General features: G+C 35.9%; 2 protein-coding genes across 2 annotated transcripts in view; both read right to left on the minus strand.

The window, feature by feature from the left end:
* The window catches only part of TXK (TXK tyrosine kinase), a 40,432-nt gene extending 36,918 nt beyond the window's left edge, over positions 1-3,514 (minus strand). The window contains exons 1-4 of the mRNA XM_051964799.1: positions 3,433-3,514; positions 3,051-3,159; positions 1,876-2,081; positions 149-214 (exon numbers count right to left, since the gene is read on the minus strand). Coding sequence (XP_051820759.1) covers positions 149-214; positions 1,876-2,081; positions 3,051-3,159; positions 3,433-3,497 — 446 coding nt within the window. The 5' untranslated portion in view covers positions 3,498-3,514. The remainder of the gene's footprint in view (positions 1-148; positions 215-1,875; positions 2,082-3,050; positions 3,160-3,432) is intronic.
* A 19,193-nt stretch (positions 3,515-22,707) lies between these two features.
* Positions 22,708-23,985, minus strand: part of TEC (tec protein tyrosine kinase) — a 104,735-nt gene continuing 103,457 nt past the window's right edge. Inside the window, exon 19 of the mRNA XM_051967481.1 lies at positions 22,708-23,723. Coding sequence (XP_051823441.1) covers positions 23,640-23,723 — 84 coding nt within the window. The 3' untranslated portion in view covers positions 22,708-23,639. The remainder of the gene's footprint in view (positions 23,724-23,985) is intronic.

Consider the following 23,985-nt stretch of genomic DNA (forward strand, 5'->3'; position numbering starts at 1 on the left):
TTGCCTAATTACTAAAACTATTCAAGGTATTACTTCCTTTTTCAAAAACAAAAGCCTCAACCAATTATTCTACTTATGCCTAATAACTGCTGAACTTTACTCAGGTTTTATGAATGGATTAAAAATTGTATTTTGAGAGAATACTTACTCATATATTTCTAAATTAGTCAATTTGTATTCTGTCACATAGTTGCTAGGGATTAATCCTTCTTTCCTGAAACAAAAATAACAAAAGACAATGTTTGTGTGAGTGTGCATTTATAATGATTAACAAAGTTATTATAACAATCTTAACAAAATAATCACATAATTTAGAATTGAAAGAAATCTTACAGATTATCTAAGTCCAATTTTTTCCCTTTACACATAACAAAACTGAGACCCTGAGAGAGAAAGTATCTTGTCTCAGTCACATATGTAACAAATATCTGAGCTGAGATTCAAAGCAAGACTCTGATTTCAAATCGATGTATTTTCATGACCACCAAGCTACCTTTCATATTTATTTGCCATCTGATAATTATGTTCTTCACCTTGTTATGTAAAGAGGATATTGTTATTATTATTATTGCTTACAGATAACTCTAGGAATTATACCAAGCTGATATGGAAATATTAATGAATTTAGCGTCAGAAAACCTGGAATGGAATTTTTCTCTGTAACTTAATATCCATGTGATCAAATCATTAACCCTCTCTCTCACCATCTGTAAAAGACAGGAATAGCTAAATGACCTCTAAGTTCCTTTTCAATTTAAAATCTTATTACCAAAAAAAAAAAGAAAAAACCAATCAATTGACAGTTGTGTTTATTAAGGTCCCAGATGCCTATAAGATAAGAATCTCATAATATTAAAGCTGAAGCCTTAAGGAAAAATTTCACTTCCTTGACACTTTGGGATAAAACTGACCTGAAGGTCAATCTGCATCTCTTTGATGGTATCACTTGCAACCCAAAAAGCCTGCAAGAAACTTGAGAATTAAGCTCTAGGAGCTATTCCATGTGAGGAGTGAGAGCTTAGAAGGCCTACTTTTAATGAGAGCTACATTCATAACTTGGGACGTTGTTTTTTGTTAGTTCTTTGTTCTCAAAGACAACCATGACATCAGAAAGATGATGCCATATTAAGGAAGTGAGCTGGATTTGAGTGAGACGAGAGCTGTGCAACATTACCTGCCTCACTTTCCCTTCCAAGAGCCATCTGGGTCCAGTGGCCAGATATAAAATAGGACACCTGGAGATGGCCCTGGATGCAGTGAGAGACCTTGGCTTTTTTAAGTTAAGATTTTCAACAGGTCTCACTTTAACCGAGGCAATACCCATTTGTTGATAAATCTAGGTAAGAAGGAAATGAGGAAAAGAATGGCCTTTTTTTACCTAGTCAAAAGTAGGTAAATATACAAACAAATAAATACAGAATCAATCTGAGAGGGAAAGATCCTTGGGGTTTCTGGTTAAAACAACCATGAATTCATTTGTTAGAGAATTTCCAGAAATGAGGAAGATGATGTGTAGTCTACACTTTTCTCCAGAGATGGATGATCCAGTTTAGTGATAAAAGATACACTGGGAAAGGCCATCTGTTTTTAGTTGCTGTGTAAAATTAGTTAGTTTTAATTATTCAGGAAATTTCCTTAACAATTGGAGGGAAGAAATGCATGAGAGACTGAATCAATAAACAAGATCTCTCCATATCACTATTTCATATATATGTATAAATATATATATAATATAAATAAATAAATATATTATATAATAAATATAAATAAATATATATGTGTGTGTATATCTCTATATCTCTATATCTATATTTATATTTACATAGAGATATACACAAATGACTAGACAAGCTTGAAACTAGATGCTCATCTTACCCCGATTGATCTCTTGCCCTCCACCAATGAGCGTTGTACTTCTCTAATACCAGGTACTCTTCTGCTCTCTTTAATGCTAAATTGCAGGATTCCCTGGGAAGGAAGTCATAGAGCGCTATCACTCGGATCTTCTCCCCATGACCTTCCCCTTGTGGGAGGGGTGGCAAGGGTCTTCTTTTGGATAGCTGAACATGTTCCCTGTTTGACTGTAGAAAATAAAACCAAAGGAATGATACTTGGATATATTTTATCACTCGATGTCTGATTTTGTTGGAGTCGATAACCCCTGTTATAGGGACTCCTTCCACCAATTACAGATGCAACATCCACTGTGCCCAGTGATTTTATATGGAACCCAGAGACATAAAAGTAACTTGTCGAGAATCACATAGATCATCAACACATAAAATTTGATTTCAACTCTTCCTGACTCTATGCCTAGCATTCTAGCCTTAATACCACTTTAGCAGGCTATATAACTCTAGTGATGATAATTATTATATATCTTTCTTTATAGTTTGAACTCTGAAGTCCATGCCTCTTGAGATTCATGGTCCTATCATCCAGGTGAATGTAAGCAGAAGCCATATAAGAGTTATGGCTAAAATTTTCAATAGAAGGATTTCCCTTACCCAAGGAAAACCCAAGATTTTCCTTACCAGAGCCATCACATGTATAATACTTATTTCTGTCCCCATCCCATTCCATACCACATATTATTTGTACACGGTGAATGTTGATGAAAAGACTATGGATTCTCTGTCAATATCACAATGGTTATTTTAAGTCAAAAATCTTAAAAAAAAAAAAAAAAAGGAGATATAATCTTTCAAATCTTGCTCTGATTTATGGAGATTTTTTTCTGTTTTTACCTCCTGCAAACTGAAAACCAGCTATCAACTTTCATTCACATACTTGCATTTGGAGTCACCACATTTCTATAGGAAACTTGTTTTCTCATGACTGAAATAAAATCTTATATTGAGCAAAAACGCCTTACCAGATATGCTGTTCCCTTCAAAATCTCAATTTTCCAATTCTAAATTCTGAGTAAAAACATAGTGGATTATTTCAAACAAATTTCCATATTTTTTTCTCCTTTATTTTAGAGGGGAAATTTGAAAAACAAACCTTTTCATTGATGTTTTGCCCAAAACAAATGGTTACCTACTCACTCTGTTCTTATGAGTGGAGTCATACGGCAGAGGCTTTGAGTACCACTTGTATTCTTCACTTGAGTTCCCATCATTGTTCAGGTTGATTTGTGTTCTCATTTGTCTGGTGCTGATGAATAAAAAATGTCTCAAATGAATATACAAAGATATCTGTACAAATATACTAAATATATACGAGTAAGTAGAAAAACAGAAACTATTTCCGATAAATTTTATATGTAGATATTATTTTTAAAAATAAATAATCTTTCAGAAAGGGGGGATAGAAAAAAAACAAAGCTAGTAGATTAGATTGTATTATTTGGGTGGTCAGAAAATATTAATTAATGAATGATAGCACTTTGTAAAGTTGGTAAAAGGCTACATCTTAAAGTTAATTTACCTCTTCTGAACCGAGCAACAGCAACAGAAAATTGACTGGATGGTATTATCTGAAAGACAGAACATTTTCAGCTATTAAAAAAATGACAACCAACAACCAGATATTAGACAGATAAAATTAATTTCAATAGACAGAGAACTACTTAGGGGATTGACAATAATTATGTCTAAGAAGAATATCTTTGAATTATATATGTCCAACATATGACAAGGCTTATTCACTTTGTCACTTGTGGTAATAGGAAATTTGGGCCTAAATTAGAAAAAGTGGGTTGTACGACACCCTGGTTAATGTGGTTTCCTTTCTCAAGAGCCCCACTCCCTCAGTTTGGTTTACATATTTCCTTTAGCTTGCTGATAGTAAATCTCCATTGCACTGTTTTATCTAATTAAATATTAAAACAATTAGAAAAAATTAGAACAGAAGCAACATGGTAGCATCTAGGGCCCTAGAATTAGAGTTAGCAAGATTGGGATTCAAATCTCATCTCAATTATTTTGCTAGCTTACTCAGGAAGATGAGTCTTCTCAACTCCAGGACTGGTTCTCTATCCACAGCCCTAGTTGCAACCTTTGTTCTGAGTTCAGCTGTGTGAACCTGAGCAAGACACTTAACTTTTGTCTGTCTCAGTTTCTTTAACTGTAAAATGAGGAAAATAATAGCATCTACTTCCAGGATGGTTTATGTGAATCAAATCTCAATAACTGTATAGCATTTAGCACAATGTCTGGCACATTCATAAATATTAGTTGGCTATTATTATTATTATTATTATTATGCTAATTCTTTTTTTCCTTTTATCATGCTAATTGTTAACTAACATCTATGAATATCATTTGAGTAAAGATATATCAAAGAATATTTAAAGGTCTCAGATAACTTCCTAAGGTTTTAAGTTTCAAAGGAGTTGTCATTCTCTATGAAATCACAGATTCAAGTTAAAAATAAAATTCAAAAGACTTAACAGCAGGCCTCAAATAGCAACGCCTCTTCAGCCTGAGTATGGACATTGAAGAAAAACTGAGGCAGGAAGATCAATTTAATAAATATTTAGAAGTTCCAATTACATGGGGGCATTGTGCTAGGATCTCAGGTATATAAAGATAAAAAATGAAATAGTCCCTGTCCTTAAGGAGATTACAAATCGATGATGGAGAAGAAGGGGAGATAAATAGCCAACTAAGTAATAACAGTATTTATACAATATCTTAGAATTTGCCATGTACTTTTACATACATCATTGGATCCTCATAAGAACCCTGTAAAGTGTTGTTCTTGTTCAATCTTTCAATTGTGTCTAGTTCATCGTGCCCATAATACACCAGGCCCTTCCATCATCCACTGTCTCCAAAGTCTGTCCAAGCTCATGGTCATTGTTTCCATGACTCTATCTACTCTTCTCATCCTCTGCCATCCCCTTTTCCTTTTGCCTTCAATCTTTCCCAACAATAGGGTCTTTTCCCATGAATCCCATCTTTTCATTATGTGGTAAAAGTATTTAAGTTTTAGTATTTGATTTTCCCGTGAACAATCTGAAATAATTTCTTTAAGTATTGAATGATTTTATCTCCTTGTTGTCCAAGTGACTCTCAAAAGTCTTCTCCAATATCACAATTTGAAAGCATATTTAGTGCTCAGCTTTCCTGATGATCCAACTCTCATAGTCATAATTTCTATTGGAAAAACTGTAGCTTTGACCATAGAGACCTTTGTCAGCAATGTCACATCCCTGCCTTTAAGTAAGCTGTCCAGACTTGCTATAGGTTTCTCTGCAATGATATTTGCTTCTTAATTTCATGGCTGCAGTTGTTGTCTGCAGTGACCTTTGAGCACAAAAATGTAAAATCTGAGACTGCATCTATTTCTTCTCCCTCTGTTTGCCAGAAAATGGTGGGATCAATTGCCAAAGTCTTAGGTTTTTTTATGTTAATCTTCAAGTCAGTTTTTATACTTTTCCTTTTTCACCCTCATCAAGAGTCTTCTTAATTCTTCTTTACTCGCTGCCATGAGTAGTATAATCGGCATTCCTGCAACTGTTACTATTTCCCAAAGCAACATTAATTCTGGCTTTTGATTCATCCAGCCTTGCATTTCACATGATGTACTCTGCATATAAGTTAAATACAACAATTAAATAAATTGTATTTAACATATATTTTAACATATTTAACATGTATGAGACTATCTGCCATCTAGGAGAAGATGTGGAGGGAAGGAGGGGAAAAATTGAAACAGAAGTTTTTGCAAGGGTCAGTATTGAAAAATTACCCATGCTTATGTTTTGTCAATAAAAAGCTATTTAAAAAGTTAAATACACACAGCCTGATTGTATTCCTTTTCTGATTTCAAACCAATCAGTTCCATGTTCAGTTCTAACTGTTACTTCTTGGCCTCCATACTGATTCCTCAAGAGACAAATAAGATCATCTGGTACTCTTGTCTCTTTGAGGACTTGCCACATTTTGCTATGATTTACACAGTCAAAGGCTATATGGCAGATGTTAATAATATTCCCATCTTACAGATGAAATTGAGGCTATAACAAATTAGGTGACTTTTGTAGGACCACGCAGCTAAAGTGTCTAAAACAGGATTGGAACTTGGGTCTTCTTTGCTCCAGAGAAGTCAATTAGAAGTATTTATATTTCAAGGGGAAGAGAAGATTAACTTGTGGAGGTGGAAAGAAGAAGATGAGATATTAAGACATTGTCAGAGGTGTGGTACCTGGGTTGGTGCATGAAGGAAGCCAGCGATTTCAAGAGACAGAGGGGAGTTCTAGACAAAAGAAATGCCAAGAGATCCTGTATTGTTTATAGGAAATAGCTAGCAGGGAAATTTGACTTGAACAGAGAGTGCATGAAGTCATGTAATAGGAAATGACCAAAAACAGATTGAGAAGGAACTATTTTTAATTTTTTTTGTGGTTGTTATTCAAGGTAAGGAAATACCCATTCCTCTCCCAATCAATCAATTAACCAATAAACCTTTATTAATTGCCTTCTATGTACCAGATCAGCAACTGTTCTGAAGGTGATTCCTTTAGAAAGCAATGAAATACCTTGCCCAGAATCCATGATCAATACATCTAAGAGGCAGGTCTTTCTGAGGGTAGGGTCAACCTCCCTTTTATCTTCCTATCCCGAGCCTGGCAGGGAGCAAATTTTTAATAAAATACCTATTGATCGATTGGATCTCAGGAGTAATGGAAGCTTCGGAAGGCATCTCTAAGAGGCCGTGAGTGAAGAAGGGCTGGTTAGAAGTGAGAAGGAAGGGGAAGGGGTGGCTGGAGATCAGAAATATTTTGTAGTCCAAAGAGGAAGAGGTCACTTTTGTTCTGAGCAGTTAGCACAAAGATCCATCCTGTGAAAAATTTCCCTACGATGTGTGAAGGGAGGGCATGGACAGTTGTTACACCAGTGCTGATTTTATGCAGAAACAGACCATGGCCTTGTGTGATCTCAAACACACACACACACACACACACACACAAATGTACATACAGATACACAAGACACATACATACACATATACATATACACACATAAACGTATAGCACAATTCAAGATTTATGTGTTTCCAGACAAAAGTATTTGTAGCAAACGTTAATCCTTGCAAAACCTTGTGTTCCAATTCCTTCCCTTTCTTCATTCCCTCCCGTAGAGGGCAATTAGTCCAGTATATATTAAACATGGTAAAAAAATATATGTTAAATCCAATATATGCATATATCTTTTTACAAATATGTATTTGCATTGTATGTATGTAAATACATATATGTATATAAATACCTATACATATATGTATTCCAAAAAAATCAAATCAAACAGCAAAAAAAAAAATGCAAAGGTGATTTAAAAATTCATGTCTTCCTTTAAACTGCCATTTCACAGGGAAAAAAAAAATCTGTTCTCTGAAATAAGAAAGCCAAACTTCAGGCAATAACAGAGTTTAGTTTCCAGACATACAGGTGTCCAGAAGGTAAATAGCAATGTAAAAGTGTAAAAATGTCTGGAACATATGTGAAAGGAGGGACATGATTGCGTCTGTCAAAAACAAAAACAAAATGGTACAATGGAAAAATACTGGGACCGGAATATGTCTTTGAAGATCTGTTTCCCTATCTGCAAAACAGAACTAAGGACTCTTCCAGGTATAGATTTATAAAGCTTCTTTCAAGATGCTCACCCGCTAACCGGGGAGAGATCAAAATGTACTCAAGAGAAATAGGACAGGCAGTTCTCATATGTTGTATTACACAAGTCCTGACTGACAACAGTGTAGGGCTAGGCCCTAAGCCATATGAGCTTATATAAGCAATAGGAAGAGGTGGCCAGTTTTTCTTTTGGCTCACTGCAGCCTCTCTAATCTACCCCTCTTCTGCTCAGAAAAAAACCCTTTAAAAAGTCCTCCCAACCTCTCCCTTTTCGGCATTATTAAAAAGCTCTAAAGAAAAGCTCTCTCACTCCATCACAATCACTCTTGAATAACTGGTATCAGGGTTGAAAGTGTTCTTCTGGTTCTGGTTCTGGTTCTGCTCTGTGCCTTCTAAAAGATCTAAGGACCAAGGACAGATCAGGTGGATCTTCACCATCATCCCTGAAATCACCCCAATGTACAACTACAAACCTCACCCTGGAACTGGTACAAAGATCCTGAGCACAATTAAGAAGAGTAAATAATAAGCTCCTTTGTCAATACAGCTTTCTTCCTCCCTCTTGATACCCATGCTTTCCCATAGTCTGCATTCTACGAGCTGGCCTTTGAAACCAAAGGACTTACTTGGGGACCAGTGAATTGAACCCAGGAATGTAGTCCAAAAGATCTGAGCTCAAATCCGACCTCAAATACCCACTAGCTGTATGAGTCTGACCAAGTTACTTAATCCCTGTTTGCCTCATTATCTCATCTGTAAATAGAGATAACAATAGCTCACAGGATTGATAGATAAAATGAGATAATTGTGAACTGCTTGATCTATAGTGTTATATAAATATTATTATTATTAATTACTAACCTGTGAATGAAAAACAAATGCTGTTAAACCAAAACAGTTTTTGCTGAGGTTTTGTATGCTGAGAAGAGATGGAACCTCCAAAGAGAGATGCTGAAACAGCTTGAGAACTAAGGGCAGAGTAAGGCTGGGAAGGGGGCATATCTTTCTGGGTCCTTCTCATGCAGGATTACACAAGGAAGCATCATTTTATCTGAAGTTAATCACTGAGACTTATGACACATCCATTTAAAAATGTTTTATTGATAGCTTGGGAGTTTTTTTAAGCTTTTTATCTTCAAAACATATGAATGGATAATTTTTCAACATTAACCCTTGGAAAACTTTATGTTCCAATTCTTCCCTTCCCTCACTCTCTCCCCTAGAAGGCAAGTAGTCCAATATACAGTAAACATAGTAGAAATATGTTAAATCCAATATATACATACATAGTTATACAATTATTTTGCTGCCCAAGAAAAATCAGATCCAACAGGAAAAAAATGAGAAAAAATAAAATTCAAGAAAACAACAACAAAAAGAGTGAAAAAGCTATGTTCTGATCCACACTCAGTTCCCATGGTCCTCTCTCTGGGTGTAGATGGCTCTCTTCATCATTAAACCATTGGAACTGGTCTGAATCATCTCATTGTTGAAGATGCCACGTCCATCAGAATTGATTATTATATGATCTTGCTGTTGTCATGTACAATGATCTCTTAGTTCTGCTCATTTCACTTAACATCAATTCACTTAAGTTTCTCCAAGCCTCTCAGAAATCAGCCTGCTGGTCCTTTCTTATAGAACAATAATATTCCATAATATTCATATACCACAATTTACTCAACCATTCTCCAATTGATGGGCATCCATTCAGTTTCCAGTTTCTAGCCACTACAGACAGGGCTGCCACAAACATTCTGGCACATACAGGTCCCCTTCCCTATCTCTTTGGGGTATAAGCCCAGTAGTAGCACTGCTGGATCAAAGGGTATGCACAGTTTGATAACATTTTGAGCATAGTTCCTGATTGCTTTCCAGAATGATTAGATCTGTTCACAATTCCACCAATAATGTATTAATATCCCGGTTTTCCCACATCCCCTCCAACAATCATCATTATCTTTTCCTGTCATCTTAGCCAATCTGAGAAGTGTGTAGTATGATACCTTGTTTTTATATTAATGTTATTACCAATAACACTCTCTTCTCCCCCAAGAACTCTTTTATGAGGAAGAAAAAGAGTTAAACAAAGTAATGTCTTTGGCTTTGAATGACATTATATACAACAATGTATACTTATAGTCTACCATCCCTTACCAGGAGGAGAAAAGTATGTTTGATGACCAGTTCTTTGGCCAAACAAAGTTAGACATAAAGTCGAATTTAGATTCTAATATCATTATAGTCACTATGAATATTATTCTCCTGCTTCTGCTTTCTTTAATTTATATCAATTCATAGAAATCTTCTGTATGTTTTTTAAAATTCTCTACATTTGTAATTTTTTATCAAACAAGTATCCTATTATATTCCTTTCCTACAGTTTGATGAGTGCCCATTTTGTTTCCAGTTCTTTACTGTCACAAAAAAGATGAGGACTTTTTAAAAACATAAGTCCTTCAAATTCACTGAGACAGCCATCGTTCCCTACATTAACCTGCATTTTTCAATTTCTAATGCCACTGCCACCATATTTTCCATTAGCGGGAATAATAAAGCTCTTGCTTCTATATATAGGACATTAAAGGAGAGTATTAATCAAACGCATCTGACAGTTTAACACTCACAGAAAGCTCATTTATTTCTGTTATGTATTTTTTTTAAACGCTTGGGCTTTGGCCAAAGTTCTGTGACGTCCCTAAGGAAGATGAAAACCCATCAGGGAGCGATGTGACTATTTATCAGTCCATCCTCTTGCCTTGCTGCAAGATGGGAGCCTGCCTGAATCCCCGCTGCCCTGCTCCTCATCCCCCAACAAACACGGGCTATTGTGCTCTTTGTCTTGGCGAACCAGGAAAAGGGAAATACATCCTGCTGTAATCCCTCTGAGCCTTGGAGATTTGGCCATTAATTCTGAGGCGAGATAGGTGGAAGGCGAGACAGCCCATCTCATTTTGCTTAACATTTATTTTCTTCTCCCAGAAGGCCTTCCAAGTGTTGTAAAGGACCTCTCCATCCTTTCTCATCTCCAGAAGGCAAATCCCAGGACTTTCCTTCTTCCTCCAAAGGGGGCTGCTCTACGCCCTTGTCACCACTAGAGGGAGTCAGAGCACAGCAAGAACAGACTGCCGACTTTCCAGACTTTACACTTGTATTGTCGGAAACCCACCACTCCTGGAGGCAGGGTTGGCCATCTGGGCTCAGTTTCCTGTATCCTAATAGTTACATTAATGTGATTCTGGCTCCCCAACTGAGGCTCAAAATTTTATTTCAAAATTTGTATTTATTTTTAATTTTATTATCGATAGTATTTCTATCCTAATCTGGTCATGTCAATTGAAATTTTAGGATTTTCATAAGATGGGACATTTTAAAAGAATTAAACTTAAGGAGATTTCATCAATAATTAAATTAATTTTCAATTAAATTGGCTTCTTGATTCCACTGTTTTGTGTTAACATATGAAGATTTTCTAATATAAAGAAACATTTTCTAATATTTATATTGGTTCAGTAGTTACACGTAATCTAGTTGCACGCCGGTAAAGCAAAAGTATATGGGGAAGGAAGCAGTTTAATGGAAAAACTATCCTTTAAAGACCATGGAACATGAAGAGAAACTCTACTAATGGAGAGTCCTGACATTATGAATACAAAACAGCTGAGAACTTTCAGAGAATGGGATGATGATCTGAAGAAACCACCAAATACGAAATGAGAAAATGTTTGTGCTAAGTGCTGTGGATTTTTTAAAAGAAAAATGTGTCTATGGAGAAGAAAATGGATAGCAAAAATCAAGTAATTCTGATGAGGAAATGCCTGAAGTGGCCAGTGATTTGACTTGTAGGCCCCTTCCAATTCTAAAACTCGTGGGATGTTGTAACACTTTACAGGAGGGTATAATAAATAATTAAACTAAACTCTTTAGTTACTTCATTCAAACTCTTAGTAAAAGTTTAGAGCTGAGGTTCTTAATCTTTTTTGTGTCGGGGACTCCTTTGGCTATCTAGAGAAGTCAATGAACTCTTCCTCAGAATAATGTTTTTAAATAATCAAAGGAAATATTGAATTTCATTTAGAGATTAATGAAAATAAAAGTGCAATTTTTCTCCCTCTCCAAGTTTCAAGGATCCTTTGAAATCTGTCTATGCACAACTCTTGCATTAAAGCATCCAGTCAACAAAGGAATAAATATTTATTAAGCACTTACTATGAGCAAAGAATTACCCTAAGAACTAGAGATAAAAAGAACACGAGACAATTATTGCTCTCAAGGAATTCTGTTTAATGGTAAAGACAACATATAAACAACTACGTACAAACTATACATACACACACACACACACACACACACACACACACACAGGATAAATTGGAATAATCAGCAGAGGGAAGGCACTAGAACTCAGGGAAATCAGGAAAGGCTTCTTGTAAGAGTTGGACTTTTGCCTAGGAGTTTAAGGAATCCAGAGAAGCCAGAAGCAGAAATCAGGACGGAGAATATTCCAGGTATGGGAGATAGCTAGTGGTGAGATGGAGTATGTTTGAAGAACAGCAAGGTCAGTATTCCTAGATTGAAGAGTAATAAGATATAAAAAGCCTGGAAAGAAGAAAGAAGCCAGTTTTTCAAATTCTTTGAGAATTTTATATTTGATCCTAGAGATGATAGGGAGTCACTGGAGTTTATTTGGGAGTATGATGCAAGATAAAATTTATTGATATGGATGTGACATGGTCAGACCTGCACAAGATCACTTTGACAGCTAATGACAAGGATGCACTGGAATGGGGGAAGATTTGTGAGAAGAAAAATCAACCCACAGGCCACTGCAGTAATCTAGATATGAGATTGTATCACCTAGCAGAAAGCAGGCTTATAGGTTAATAAAACACAAAACTAGTAAGTTTTAAGAAACAAGAACATGGCAACTCACCAAACCACAGAGCAGGTCTGATGGTTCATGAGGCCCCTAAGTAAGAAGAACCTTGGGGAATTGGGGGACTACATGAAGGCTGTGGACACCTTAGAGAGTCTCCAAAAAGGAATAAGAAATCACTGATAGGACTTACTCTTCTTAAAATGTGCTTTATTTTTTCTATGGCCAGCCCTGAGTTCGTGAGGTTCTCGTCTCTGCACTTGGAGAAAGGCAATTCATTTCTTTTACAAAAAAACAGCCAGTGAAATGAATATAAACTGCTTGCATTTTTGTTTTTCTTCCCGGGTTATTTCTACCTTCTGAATTCAATTCTCCCTGTGCAACAAGAAAACTGTTCGGTTCTGCACGCATATATTGTATCCAGGATATACTGTAACCTATTCAACATGTAAAGGACTGCTTGCCATCCAGGGGAAGGGGTGGAGGGAAGGAGGGGAAAAATCGGAACAGAAATGAATGCAAGGGATAATGCTGTAAAAAATTACCCTGGCATGTGTTCTGTCAATAAAAAGATATTAAAAAAAAAAAAAACAGCCAGTGCAAGCAGACATTTTTTCCCAGACTTCCTCTCTCTATTCCCCTTCTTAATATTTATTGAAAATATGTTTTCTCTAAGCTCTCTTCCTTCTATAAATTTCATAATTTACAAGTTTCATCCTCTAGTGTCACCAAAGAGAAATTACTCTTCTTGAAGAAATATGGGAATTAAGGTACTTGGAGATAAAAGCATTTCCCAAAGTCACATAGCTAAAACAGAATTCTTATTAGTGGCCCCTTGACTTCTTTCTGAACACCATATCCCCAAGAGGCAGTGCTCCAGAAGTACTGGACTGGAGTTCAGCAAATGACTTCTAATCCCATTGTCTATGTAAAATGACTCAGACTAGTTCCAATGGTCATGTGAAGAGAGCCCTCTACACCCAGTGAGAGACTGTGGGAAGTGAGTATGGATCACAACATACCATTTTCACTCTTTTTGTTGTTTCTTTGCATTTTGTTTTATTTCTCGTTTTTTCTGGTCTGATTTGATTTTTTTTGTGCAGCAAGATAATTGTATAAATATGTACACATATATTGGATTTAACATATATTTCTACCATGTTTAACAGATATTGGACTACTTGCTATCTAGGGGAGGGGAAAGAAGAAGGGGGGGAATTGGAACACAAGGTTTTGCAACGATTAATGTTGAAGAATTATCCATGCATATTTTTGAAAAATAAAAAGCTTTAATAAAAAAAATGTTAAGTGCCCATGTAACAATAAGTATGCCATTTATTTTCATCTATAAAATGAAACTTGGACTTTATGACATCTAAAGTTCCTTCCTAAATCTAAAAATTGGAAAAGGAAGTCACTATTTTCTGGATGAAAATTACTATGACCTTGGAAGGAGTATTAGAGATTATTTTATAGCCCAACCCCTTTACAATTAATAGAGTCTTGGAGAAGGGAGAAACTCCTTCCACTCTAATATGAGGGTTGACATAAACTTTGCTTCTCATTGATACTTCTTAAGCACCCCCTTCATCATTCTCTCAATAACATTTCCTCTTTAAAAGACCAGACCATTAGTTTCTACCATCCACTCCCAATCCTTGTCATTTTTTCCAGACCTCCAGTACATTTTCCTTGAAAGCAAGAAGACAGTTAATCTGATCATTTTATTTTTCATGTACTAATGAGAGTGTTAGAAAATATTCTTGTCTGAGGTGATATGACTACCTGGTAACAGACACAGCCTCAACTAACCCAGGAAAGTGACTCTAGGAAGAAGAAAAACTATATAGGGTTGGTGGGACCAAGAAGCAGTGTCTTTCCAATCATACCTTATAGTCAGTTCCCTGTTCTTTTCAAACCTACTACCTTCCTGTCTGGGATAGATGACTTAAGTTTCTTTTAGTTGCCTTTAAAACATTAAAAAAAAAAAAAAAACCCAAACCATTCATCATTTGTATTGGGAAATAGATATGTGTGGTAAAAGTGATTTCTCTGTAATATTTCTTGGTACATTACAGAGCAAACATTTATTTTACTCAGAAGAGAATGAAGTCATCTCTAGGTGTTACCCATGATGGAAGTAAAACTTTTTTTCTCATTCTAGAATCATAGCCCCCCCAAAAGTAAAGATGGTAGTAGATGATCATCAATTCTATTTTCCATAGAATAAAAAAATTTATTTAAAAATATATCTATTACAATTAACCTATTTCTCAACCCACTTGTTATTAATAGTAATAATAAAATTAACACTTTATAGCATTTTAGGGTTTGCAAAGACTTTTTCAAATATTATAAAATTTTATCCTTACAACAATCCTGGGAGATTATTATTATACATTATTGCATATAGCTAGTAACTGTGTGAGGCTAGATTTAAAATGAGAACTTCCTAGTTCCAGGTCTGACACTATCTACAATGCTCCCTGGTTTTATATATAATATATATATATATATATATATATAATATTAATATTACTGATTATTTTAATTCACTATGTCTTATATTTCACTATCAAGGTCATAAGATGAAGAATTTCAATCTTCTATCCATTACATAAGCTTTTATTAAGTGCCTACCACATACCAAGTATCCCATTAAGTTCTGGGAACTGAAAGAAAAATCATCTCCCTGCCCTAAGGGAGTTTACATTCTAAGAGGAGACATCTTGTTAAAGATTAGACCAATGATTTAATTGACATAATGAATGAGGAAACTCAGTCTAACTGTAGGTCTGCTCTTTGTCAACAACTTACCTTTTTAGGAAGTAGCCTAGAGCAGTAAGAGGTCTAAAGTCACATGCCGTATGTCATAGATGACAATTGAACACTTGTTTCTTGGAAGGAAAGTTATAGCAAGTCTGAACAGAGAACTAAAAAACAGAGATCACCCGGCTGACAAAGGTCCATATAGTCAAAGCGATGATTTTCCCAGTAGAACATATGGCTGTGAGAGTGCACTACTGTATAAGGAAAGCTGAACCCTGCAGAATTGAGATTTTTAAATTAGGATGCTGGCTGGAGAAGAGTTTTGAGAGTCTCTTGGAAATCAAGATCAAATCATTCAATAATTAACGAAATCAATTTAGGCTCTTCACTGGAAGCTCAAATACTGTAGCTAAAGTTTAAATACTTTGGCCACATAATGACAAAATAGGTCTCATTGGAAAAGATTCCAATGTTGGGAAAGATTGAAGGCAAAAGGAGAAGGGGATTGCAGAAGGTGAGATAGATAAATAAGAATCATGGCAGCAACATGATCTTGGATAGACCTTGAAAGATAGTGAAGGATTAAAGGGCTTGACATGCTATGGTCCACAGGATCACAAAGAGTTGGGTAAGACTAAACAACTCAATAATGGCAACTTCCTAGCTCTGAGACCAGTCCTTTATCCACTACCTCACAGTTATGCGTGTGTATGGCTATAAAATGTTATAAATCATACAATGTAGTTTTGGGGAAAGAAGAGGAGGATGAAGAAAGAAATGCCATTTGAATTGAAACTTTGAAAGAACTTAATGATTCTGAAAGTTCAATCCATTTATTTTACTAAAGAAGAAAGAGTTCCCAGAAAGCCCTTGTTTCCCCAAAGTCACAAGAGTAGTAAACAGCAGAAAGTCTACCTGGTCACATACTGGAACAGGATTGGAAATTAGTTTCTTTATTTCCAAGCCTCTTTCTACTAAATGTGGTTCCAAAAATAATTTTTTTCTGGATGATTGCATTTTCATATACCACATTAAGACCTTAGGGTGCACCAGTGATTTTCCTTCAAAGTCTTAACGGTAAATACCTTAAAATCAAATGATTTTTAAAAATTTCATAACACACATATGTATGTATATGTGTGTATATATAGTTAAGCTACTATTAGGAGACACTTTGTTTTCCAGAGCTAAGCAAGCTATGCCCTCATTTGACCTAACAACAGAGCCTTGCGCTCACCCTGTGGATGATCTCAGCCTCAGCAAAATCCCAGAATTGCTTCATATGATTACTGTATTGCTTTTGAGGTTGGGAAGGGGGACCCCAAAAGTTTTGGGGTCCCAGACCGGTGTTGTGAAGTGTCTCAAAAGAATTTGTATGCTTAAATCCATCTCCTAGTCAAGGGGCAAAGTTTTATTGCAATAGTAATTGTAACGCCATTCCAAAAACAGACCGTGATTCTAAGAGAATTTCAGCAGAGAAACAAAGACAAGGAGATACATTTATCCAGCTTTGACCATAGATATGCTAATTCTATGGCTCTATGATAGGGCTAGGGAGTAGTCTCCAAAATTTGATTCTCACTGACCAGATCATCAGTCAGCAATGAACCAAGGAATGGCTCTGGAACTTGGTTTCCATTGACAAAATCCCCAGTCATCAACAAATTGAGTGGTCTTCTTCACTATTGTCTCAGGAGTTTGATCTGTGGGAGTTTCCCGAGTCCAGAAGCTATCAGATTAGGGAGTTTCCAAGCCAGAAGACTACTGAGTTATTATTAGAACAGAAGCTCCCTCCCCAAGGTCAGGAGACCCCCAAACATCACTATATTTCCTTAGAAGCTGTACCATGCTACTTTGACCACCACAGAGGTGGTCGCTGAGCTCAAACAAGTACCTACACACGGGTACTGTGTTCTAGTTATGAAGTTCCTGCCACAAATCCAACTGGGCTCATTGTTGCTACTGCCCTTCATTGTTGGGCCATAGCTCACTATGTTTCCATTGGCATAAATATTAGATTTCCCCACACTGCCTCAGGTCCTCTCACTAGGGGGTGAGACCATGTGCCTCTCCTTACTTGCAAGCCATTTTTCTCACTTTGAAATTAAACTTATGCTTCATGCCCGACTTCTGTCTCTAATCTGCTCTGTTCGGCTCTGGCCATCCACAGGTTAGAGGCTGCTTTGGTCCAATTGGCAACACATAACCCACACACAAGTTATCTTTGACATGTCACTGGTCAACTCGAGACAAATATCCCCATCAGTTCCTTAGTGAATATACATTATCGAAAGCAAATGGCAAAATTTCTTACTTACAGGTGGAAAGAATCATTGCTGATGGAGCTCTCTTGATGTTCACAAACCAGTCTTCAACTATTCAGCTATAGGTGAACCACAGAACACATACACACATCCATCCCCCTTTTAACCAAAAACATAGATCACTGAAGTAGTTTGTCACAAGCAAAAACTAACCCAACCTATCTTCCTGCTGTAAAAACCTCAAAGAGTAGCTGCATGCAAAGCATAGGGATGATAGCTTAATGAGCTACATAAAAAAAGCAGTTTAGTGGATTTATATCTCTATATCTCGATCTCTAGGACTGTATATTTCTCAGTTCTCTAGGGACCATGGATAGCTTCCAATTACCCAATGGGATGACAGAGACCACTAAAACATTAGAGCTGGGAAAGGAAATCAGAGACTAATCCCCTTATCTGACAGATGAAGAAACTGAGGGACAGAGCTAAAGTGACTTGTTCAAGATCACATAAATAGCAGTACCAGTTCTCCAGAAATCTATTTCCGTGTTCTTTCTACGACATCATTTTTAAGATAAGAGGATGAAATGGGGAAGTATTCAGTTCTTTTTAAAGTAAAAATCTTTAAACTGTCTAGCCACATGCCTGCAGCACACGCATTAAGTAATGAAATTAAGTCAGGTCTGGGTTCTATAAACCTTAAAGACCTTAATCTAAAGGAAAATTCTGAAGAATTCATCTTTCTTTCCAGTTAGAGGATACTTTGATCTGTTTCCTCAACAGTCTACACAATGCACACTTCTCAATGAATCACATTTTGGAGGTGAAAGAAACTTAAGAATAATCTAGTCCAATAATGTCAAATTCAGAAACAGAGGCCCCTAGTCCATATATAGAAGTTCCCTTGTTTCAAAATGTAATGTTTTTTTATGTTTTATTGTATTTTTATTTGTTTTGCTAAATATTTCCCTATTACATTTTAATCTGGTTTGGGTAGCACTCGGGAGGGTTACAACTAGTGTGTTGGACACACCTGATCTAGTATAGTGCTCATTTTATACAAGACAAAATTGCAACCCTTTGGTAAAACTGGAACTAGAATCCAGTCTTTTACTCTGAGATCACAGTTCTTTTCTCTAAACATTTTGGTTTGTTTGTTTTTTTTCCTTCCATTTCCTTCTTTGCTTTTCAGTCTAATAATAGTCCTGTTAGCCTCTGAAGGATAGCAAGATTTAGAGTCTTTAATTTTAATGCTAATTCCAATACTAATTCATGGTATTGCTAATGCAAGTCTCTTCATATCTTTAGATTTTAGTCTCCTCCTCTGGAAAGTAACAAGGTTAGAATTATTGATCCCCTGAAGTCCTTTTCCAGGACAAGATTCTAGGATTACATATGGAGATTGGTTTCTAGAAAATGTGATACTACTTAGTAATTTTCATTCCAATATGAGGGAAATCCAAATCCATTAAGGATGACTAATATAAATATGGATAAGAGATTGCTACCTACCAACCCTATTACCGTCACATCTATTTCTTCCCTTTCCAGTCACTTCCTCATTAATATTCTGTGTGAATTCTTTCACATTGTTATTTTAGCCTTTGCCCTCACTAAGCAATCTAAGAAAAAAGATAACACTAAGAATTAGCTATTTAAAGATCACTGAGTGAAAATATTGAAAAATGAAATATGGTAAGATGCATTTAAAGGCAATTCCATTGAAAAACTAACCAGCACTCCTTTCAAATGAAATGCCATTATATGATGGGAATATTCCCTATGGTAATAAATACTTACTCAAAGTTCAACAGAAAGGATGAGGAAGAAAAGCAAACATTAGCTATGTTCAGTTTAAAGATTGCCTTATGTTCTAGGTTCCTTAAAGTATTCTCACCTAAACAAAAATGAAAAAAAAAAAAAATTGAAATTTCCCGGATGTGGTAATGACCAATTCTATATGTTAATCAGGGAAACTCTTTTTCTTGAGTATTTTTCCTACATTTTAAAATTCATGAAGTACTTATGTCCTATCTAATATTTCAATGGAATTGTCTTTAAGTATATTTTATTCTTATTTTTTCAGCATTTGCACCAGGGGTCTAAATAACATTTAATGTTACTTAGAATCATCCTTTTTTCTTAAATAGCTTTTTATGGGTAAGAGGAAAAATAAGATATCCCCACTCCAATTCCTGGGAGAGTTCATGATTTTTGGTGGGGAAATAACACAACTATAGAACATTCTGATAGAGACTTTCCACTTGCTTCAATTGGCAAATGAATGCTGTTGATCACTAGTATATGACAACCATCTGTAAAATGATGGGGTTGGAGGAGGTATATTGATACCAATAGATACTACACTTTTAATCCAGATTTGGTTTCCTCAGAACTTAAGTATATCGTAGATATATACAAAGTTATTTCTCAGCATATATTAGCATGTTTTTCCTTTTGAAGAGATCTCAAGTTAGGAGTGCAATGTAAGTAGAAACAATTTTGGATTTAGTTAAGAGACTTGAGTTATAGACTCTACTCTGTTACTAAATCACTAAATGACCTGAAAGTATTGGATTAGATCAAGTGTTGATCAAGTAATTTTTTTCTGACTTCTTAACAGTTTGATGAAATCTAGAGACCCCTTTTTAGAATATTTTATTATTTACAATAATACTAGCATTTATGGAATGCTTTAGATTTTACAATGATTTATAGATATGATCTCATTTTTTCCCTCACAATAACTCTGGAAAGTAGCTATTATTATTATCCTCATTTTAGAGAGGGAGAAACTGAGACAGATAGATATTAAATGAGGTGACATTTTTGCAGCAGCCCTTTTTGTAGTGGTAAGAAACTGGAAACTGAGCAGATGCCCACCAATTGGAGAATGGCTGAATAAGTTATGGTTTATGAATATTATGGAATATTGTTGTTCTATAAGAAATGATCAGGAGGACGATTTCAGAAAGGCCTGGAGAGACTGACAGGAACTGATGCTGAGTGAAGTGAGCAGAATCAGGAGATCACTGGACACAGAAACAAAATTATGCGATGATCAACTCTGGACGTGGCTTTTTAAAAAATGAGGTGATTCAGGCCAGCTCCAATGGTCTTGTGAGGGAAAGACCATCTGCCTCCAGAGAGAAGATTGTGGGGACTGAACGTGGAACAAAACATACTATTTTCACCTTTTTGTTGTTGTCTGCTTACTCTTTTTTTCTCTCATTTTTTTTCCTTTTTAATATGAATTTTCTTGTACAGCATGATAAATGTGGAAATATGTTTAGAAGAATTGCATCTGTTTAACCTATATTGGATTACTTGCTCTCTAGCAAAGGAAGTGAGGAGAAGGGAGAGAGAAAAATTTAGAACACAAAGTTTTGCAAGGGTGAATATTGAAAACTATCTTTGCATGTATTTTGAAAATAAAAAAAAACTATTAATTTTTTTTAAGTTCATGAATCCCAGGTTTCCTGGATTAGATGAACTCTAAAGCATTCTCCAGTGCTAATATTCTGAATTCTGTTTGTAGAGGCAGTTTAGATTTGAACAAATAAGGTGTTTCAGAAAATAAATAAGGATCATAAAAGACATATTTGTACCTACTCTGTCCCATATTATCATACGCTTACTGGGTGCTTTGAAATTTACTTTGAATAAAAAGGAGAAAATAAAGGAAGAAAATAATACATAAGAAATAAGGGAGGGAAGGAGAAAAGAAGCAGATATGAGAGAGAATTACAAAAATGTGCTGATACAGACTTTTCACTTACTTCAATTGCCAAATAAATACTGCTGATCACTAGCAGATGGCAGCATCTGTAAAATGATGGGGATAGATAAGGTATGTTGATCCCAACCAAAATCACACCTTTATTCTAGATGGCAGATTTCACCCATATTTTCTTTTTTGACCTGCATCTTCATACATAGCTTCTTTTCTCTCCAAATTCATAACGATCACCTTCTGACTCTTCTAGAACTTGTATCCTTGCCTATTTAATATCAACTGGCTGAGATGATATTCTGGGTTTCAAAAGGTTGTCATTTAGAGCCATAAACCAGCCAGGCTCTAGGGTTCCCAACAGCATTCCTCAAAACGGCTTAAGAGTTAGAAAATTCTCTAGAGATCTTTCCATTCCATCCACTTTAAATATAACTGAGGAAGGTTAAATGACTTCCCCAAAATCATCTAGGCAATAAAACAGGAATTAGAACTCAGACCTTTCAAAACAATTCAACATTTACTGAACATTGACTATGTGCAGGATATTGTATTAGGTATTAATCCACAGATTAAAATAACAGTTCAAGGGGCTTACAATTTATTAAATATGATATGTACAGAAAAAAATAGGATATAAGGTAGAAACTGAGATCTAGACAAAATACTCTAGCTGGGGTTGGGGGTGGGAAGGAAAGGTCAAGGAAAACTCACTAGAGTACATGAGACCTCAACTAAAGATCATGAAAGGCAAAAATAAGGATGAATCTGGTATGTTACATTCAGGGAACAAGTAGCCCAATTAGCTGAGATACATTATACAAAGATTAGTGTAAATTAAGTCTAGAAAGCTAATGTATTAGAGCCATTGGGATGCAAACTGTTTGATTGTAGTGTTGATTGCTCTGAGCTTTTTCTTGCTCTCAGCTCTAAATATCTCATTTTAGGCCTTGGGTCTTCCACTGATAGCATGTAAACTGCTTAGGAGCAGGGATCATTTCATTTTCCGCCTTAGATCTCTAGTTCTTAGCAGAGGCCTTGGCCCAGAGCAGATACTTTATAAATGCCTGTTGATTGAATTAGAACACATCTTAATAAAGGCCTATTCTATTATTGACCTATTGGCCTGACTCTTTGGGGAAACCCACCATTAAGGAATTGTAAGAGAATTATAAAGAAGCAGAAATAGCAAGTGTACAGATGGGAAAAATTTAGCAGGAAAAGGGAGAAAAGATATAGGATTGAGGCATGATGGCAGGACAAAAGAAAGGCAGAGAGCATATCTTACCTCTTTCACATCCCTCCCAATGTCTAGTTTTAGAAGAAATTCAAGAAATGATGGTTGATGTTAATAATGCTGCTTTCACCTGGGCTTACAGGGGCAAAGGGAGAAATATTAAATCTTGGGGACAGAGTAAAAATGTGGAAGCACTGAAACTGTAAAAAGAAATTCAGTTGGTTTTAAATCAAAAGAGAACTCACATTTCTTATAAATATATAACTTTATGTATATGTATATATTTACAATACATACAACATGTAAATCATATGGATTGTGACATCACTTAATACTTCAATGGACTTGTGATCTTATGGATGTGGAGAGTCCCTTCTACAGGGCAGATAGCAACCCTTCATCTCTGGTTCATATCCTCCCACTGGATTTTCTGATAGGGTGAATGGGTGAGACCCAATATTCTGTAGCTTTCTTCTAGATCTCTTGACACTGAAGAGAAGCCAATAATAGGATGTAAAGGTCAGCCATTTCTCATTCTTGCTATGTGACTGATCCATCTCCTTTTCCAATCTCCTACGTCTCTGAAAACATTATATGCAGCTCTTGTGTCCCTCCACTGCATTCAGATGACACACAACATTAATTCTTGGAAGAATGAGTTAATCAATCACATGCAACCAAGCAACACTAAGTATTGAAGAATGCTTAATTCTATTATATTGCAAATGACCCCAATGATGGAGACTTAGATGATTTGGTCTCTTTGCTTTTTCTGTTCCTATTTTCAGGATGAAGGTTCCGGGTCTGAGAAAGCAATGAGGAGAGAAGCTGGGAGGGCATTCCTCCAGCTCACGGCCCCATTCCTGTTCCTGTCTGATCCTGAACTTCTGTTGTTACCACCGGCATCGCTTCTTCCAACTGACACGACAACGCTTCCCTCCAGGTCTCTGAAGAGCTACCTTTTTGTAGTTTATAGTTCCTTTCCGCAAGGCTGTCCTACTTGGACGATGAGCCACACTTTTAGTGCTGTGGGTGCTCCTCAAGTAAAAGCCTAGCATTACTCTGGAATAAACCAAAGAAGCTGTTTATCCATGTGCAAAATAAATTAAGAGTTCTGCCCAAGGCACCAATTTTCCTTGCGCTCTGGCATGAGGGAACGACCAGTTAGATAGCACCATTTATCTTGCGAAAGTTTCTTCACATTCTGCTAGTTCATCTATTGTGCGCAGCAGCTCTTCAAACGAAGGTCTTCCCTCTGGTTTCTGTGTCCAAAAAACCCAAAAGTGTTATTTTGATATTTAGATACATTCTAAACTTAGTTTATCTTTTCTTGACTGTGTAATAACACACTAACAGCGTTTCCCTCATTAACTACTACATGCTTGGATATTCCAATAGTTTTTTAACTAATTCCCTTTTAACTAATTTGACTAATTAACTTTTAACTAATTCTCCATCAGTTCTTTCTGCAAAACACAGCTGAATTAATGATCCCAAATTACAATTTTCATCATAGCATTCATC

This window comes from Antechinus flavipes, chromosome 6 (assembly GCF_016432865.1).
Source record: "Antechinus flavipes isolate AdamAnt ecotype Samford, QLD, Australia chromosome 6, AdamAnt_v2, whole genome shotgun sequence".
In the NCBI taxonomy this organism is placed as follows: Eukaryota; Metazoa; Chordata; class Mammalia; order Dasyuromorphia; family Dasyuridae; genus Antechinus; species Antechinus flavipes.